Below are 2,311 nucleotides of genomic sequence, written 5' to 3'. Positions count from 1 at the left end.
ACGTCAGAACAAACACAGTGAGAAGCATCGTGTATTTATTTTACCATTTGTTCTTCTAATCATACAACTTTATATTTTACATTGACTGCATTTCTCCCAGAGGGTCTGTAGGTGTACACCTGCCCAACAGGGACACACGAGCATCATCAGAACCATGGACAGCGCAACTATGACAGCTGAAAACACATTATGACACTTTGCTCGTATGCACTGACACAAGTAAAAGACACAATAGTCGCTCCTGTTTGTCTTCAGAAAGCAGTGCATCCATTTGTGAAAGTTTGAAACAGCTTAAGTAACCCACTTTTATGTGACATAAATTGAAATGTGTTCACTACAATAAACCATTTAACGCCCAAACAAAACTTGGCAGAACGCACCAAAAGACATTTTGTGCAAAATGTTACCACCTCCGCAAATTATTGCCTATGAATCATGTTCTATATAACCCGTGAAGAAAAAGCAACAATTTTTTCAATCTGAAGTTTCAGCTTTATGCATAGACATCCTGCATTTCTATGCAGGTGGCAGAAGGTGAGCAAAATAGGACTTTTTGAAATCATGTATGTCTGAGCTGCATTTATTTATATTCTGGGCTCGAAGTGCGAAGCTGTCACATTAAAAAAACAACAGTTATAGCAGTGACAGCAGCTCAGAGAACGGGAAAGGAAGCGATGGTGACAAAGTGACAAATACATCTAAGAGAATATCAACATTTACACCAGAAGTCAAAGGTGAAGAGTTTTCATAAAGGCTCTGCCAGCCATGCCTCAAAATGATTTATTTTGAAACACTTGACCGTGAGATGTTCGCAGCAGAGATGGGAAGAGAATTTACTGCGACAGCTGCAAAGTCTATAACAGATGTGACAAGATCACATTTCAAGTAACCACATTTAAAAATATAACAAAAGTAATTTACCAAATGACCTGAATAATTATCTTAATTTGCTAGAAACTCTTGTTTGGCTTATACACACATAATGAAAATTCTGATAGAGTAGAGACTAAAGTCAGGACAGAAGTATAAATGTCATCAACACAACCTTTTCTTGCTGCAGATCATAGAACATCTCAAGTGTAACAGCCACACTATGTGTAACATTATTGTGTAGTTAAACCCATTTAGACCTCAGTTCTGTCCAGAGTCCCTCAACAGTCACCTACCTGTAGGGGATCCTTCCAGCACCTCTCCTGTGTACCGTGGTTCTTTGAAGATGGGACGGTTGTCATTTTGGTCAATGACATTAATCCTGAATACTTGTGGTCCCTCGATAAGGTTTCCACTGTAGTCTGTGGTCGATACCTCCAGCTGTGTGAAAGAACACAAAGACGAGTTAAAGACATTTTGTTTTCCAGTTGTCGACTAACTTTTATTTAGAGCGTTCTTCATAAAACTGCAGGTAAGCTCAAATGATGTGCTGTTGTCTCACCGCTCTTTAAATACAAAGCCATTTGTCAGTAAAAATGTGTTTTATATTCGTCTATACGTAACAATGATGCTTGGTAGCTGAAAATGACCATAAAATAACTGACACCATAACAGACACAGATAGAACATCCACTAGAAATTTAAAAAAAACATAGTTAGATCAATAAACAAAAACAAAACATTATCCACTGATTTCCATTTCACTGAGTAAAATAAGCATCTGATCGCCTACAACCCAGAGGAAACCACAGTTTCCCCCAGGAAGAGAAATGCTGATTAGGACACAAATACCATCATCCCCACAATCAATCACAGAGGTGGAAACATTACTTTGGGGCTGTTTGCCTACTGAGGGGCCAATGGATTCAGCCATGGACCGTAACATTGAGGATGAGAACCTCCTTCTTTCAGCCAGAACACTTTAGGATTTAGAGAGTTTCTGTCAGGAGCAGTGAGACACGTTTCCTCCTTAGATGAGTGCAAACCTGGTGACCAACTTCAAGACACATCCTGCCCCGTGACAAAGGCTTCTCCATGAATACCAAGTGTTGCTTTATTTGGGGATCAAATACTTATTTCACATAATGGCTTGCAGTCCACTGTGGCCTCTTTTTTATGACTATATATGTTGTATTCTTTGTGAGCACTCACAAAAATACCCATATAAGACATAAGGCAAACACTGATAACACATAAGACTTATCCTGTACTTATTTAGTTTACCTCCTTTACCTCACTGAGGGATCTTGTATTGGCCTACATTAAATATTAATGTTTGCAGTTTTCCTTATGCTGCAGTACTTCTTGTGATTCAAGTGTAGCACGACATCCCAGTGTACTTCAGACCCAGCAACACACTCAGACAGAAACTGGTTCACCC

General features: G+C 39.2%; 1 protein-coding gene across 2 annotated transcripts in view; it reads right to left on the bottom strand.

Annotated features, from left to right (window-relative positions):
* cdh13 (cadherin 13, H-cadherin (heart)) overlaps window positions 1–2,311 on the bottom strand; it is a 382,609-nt gene that overhangs the window by 175,254 nt on the left and 205,044 nt on the right. For both annotated transcript variants that reach the window (XM_005734745.2, XM_005734746.2), the window contains exon 7: window positions 1,167–1,311. In XM_005734745.2, coding sequence (XP_005734802.1) covers window positions 1,167–1,311 — 145 coding nt within the window. The remainder of the gene's footprint in view (window positions 1–1,166; window positions 1,312–2,311) is intronic.

Source organism: Pundamilia nyererei, unplaced genomic scaffold (assembly GCF_000239375.1).
Source record: "Pundamilia nyererei isolate P.nyererei 1_Seehausen unplaced genomic scaffold, PunNye1.0 scaffold00060, whole genome shotgun sequence".
NCBI classification, from domain to species: Eukaryota; Metazoa; Chordata; class Actinopteri; order Cichliformes; family Cichlidae; genus Pundamilia; species Pundamilia nyererei.
The sequence above is the reverse complement of the archived record's forward strand: the minus strand, read 5'-3'. Positions and strand labels throughout refer to the sequence as shown.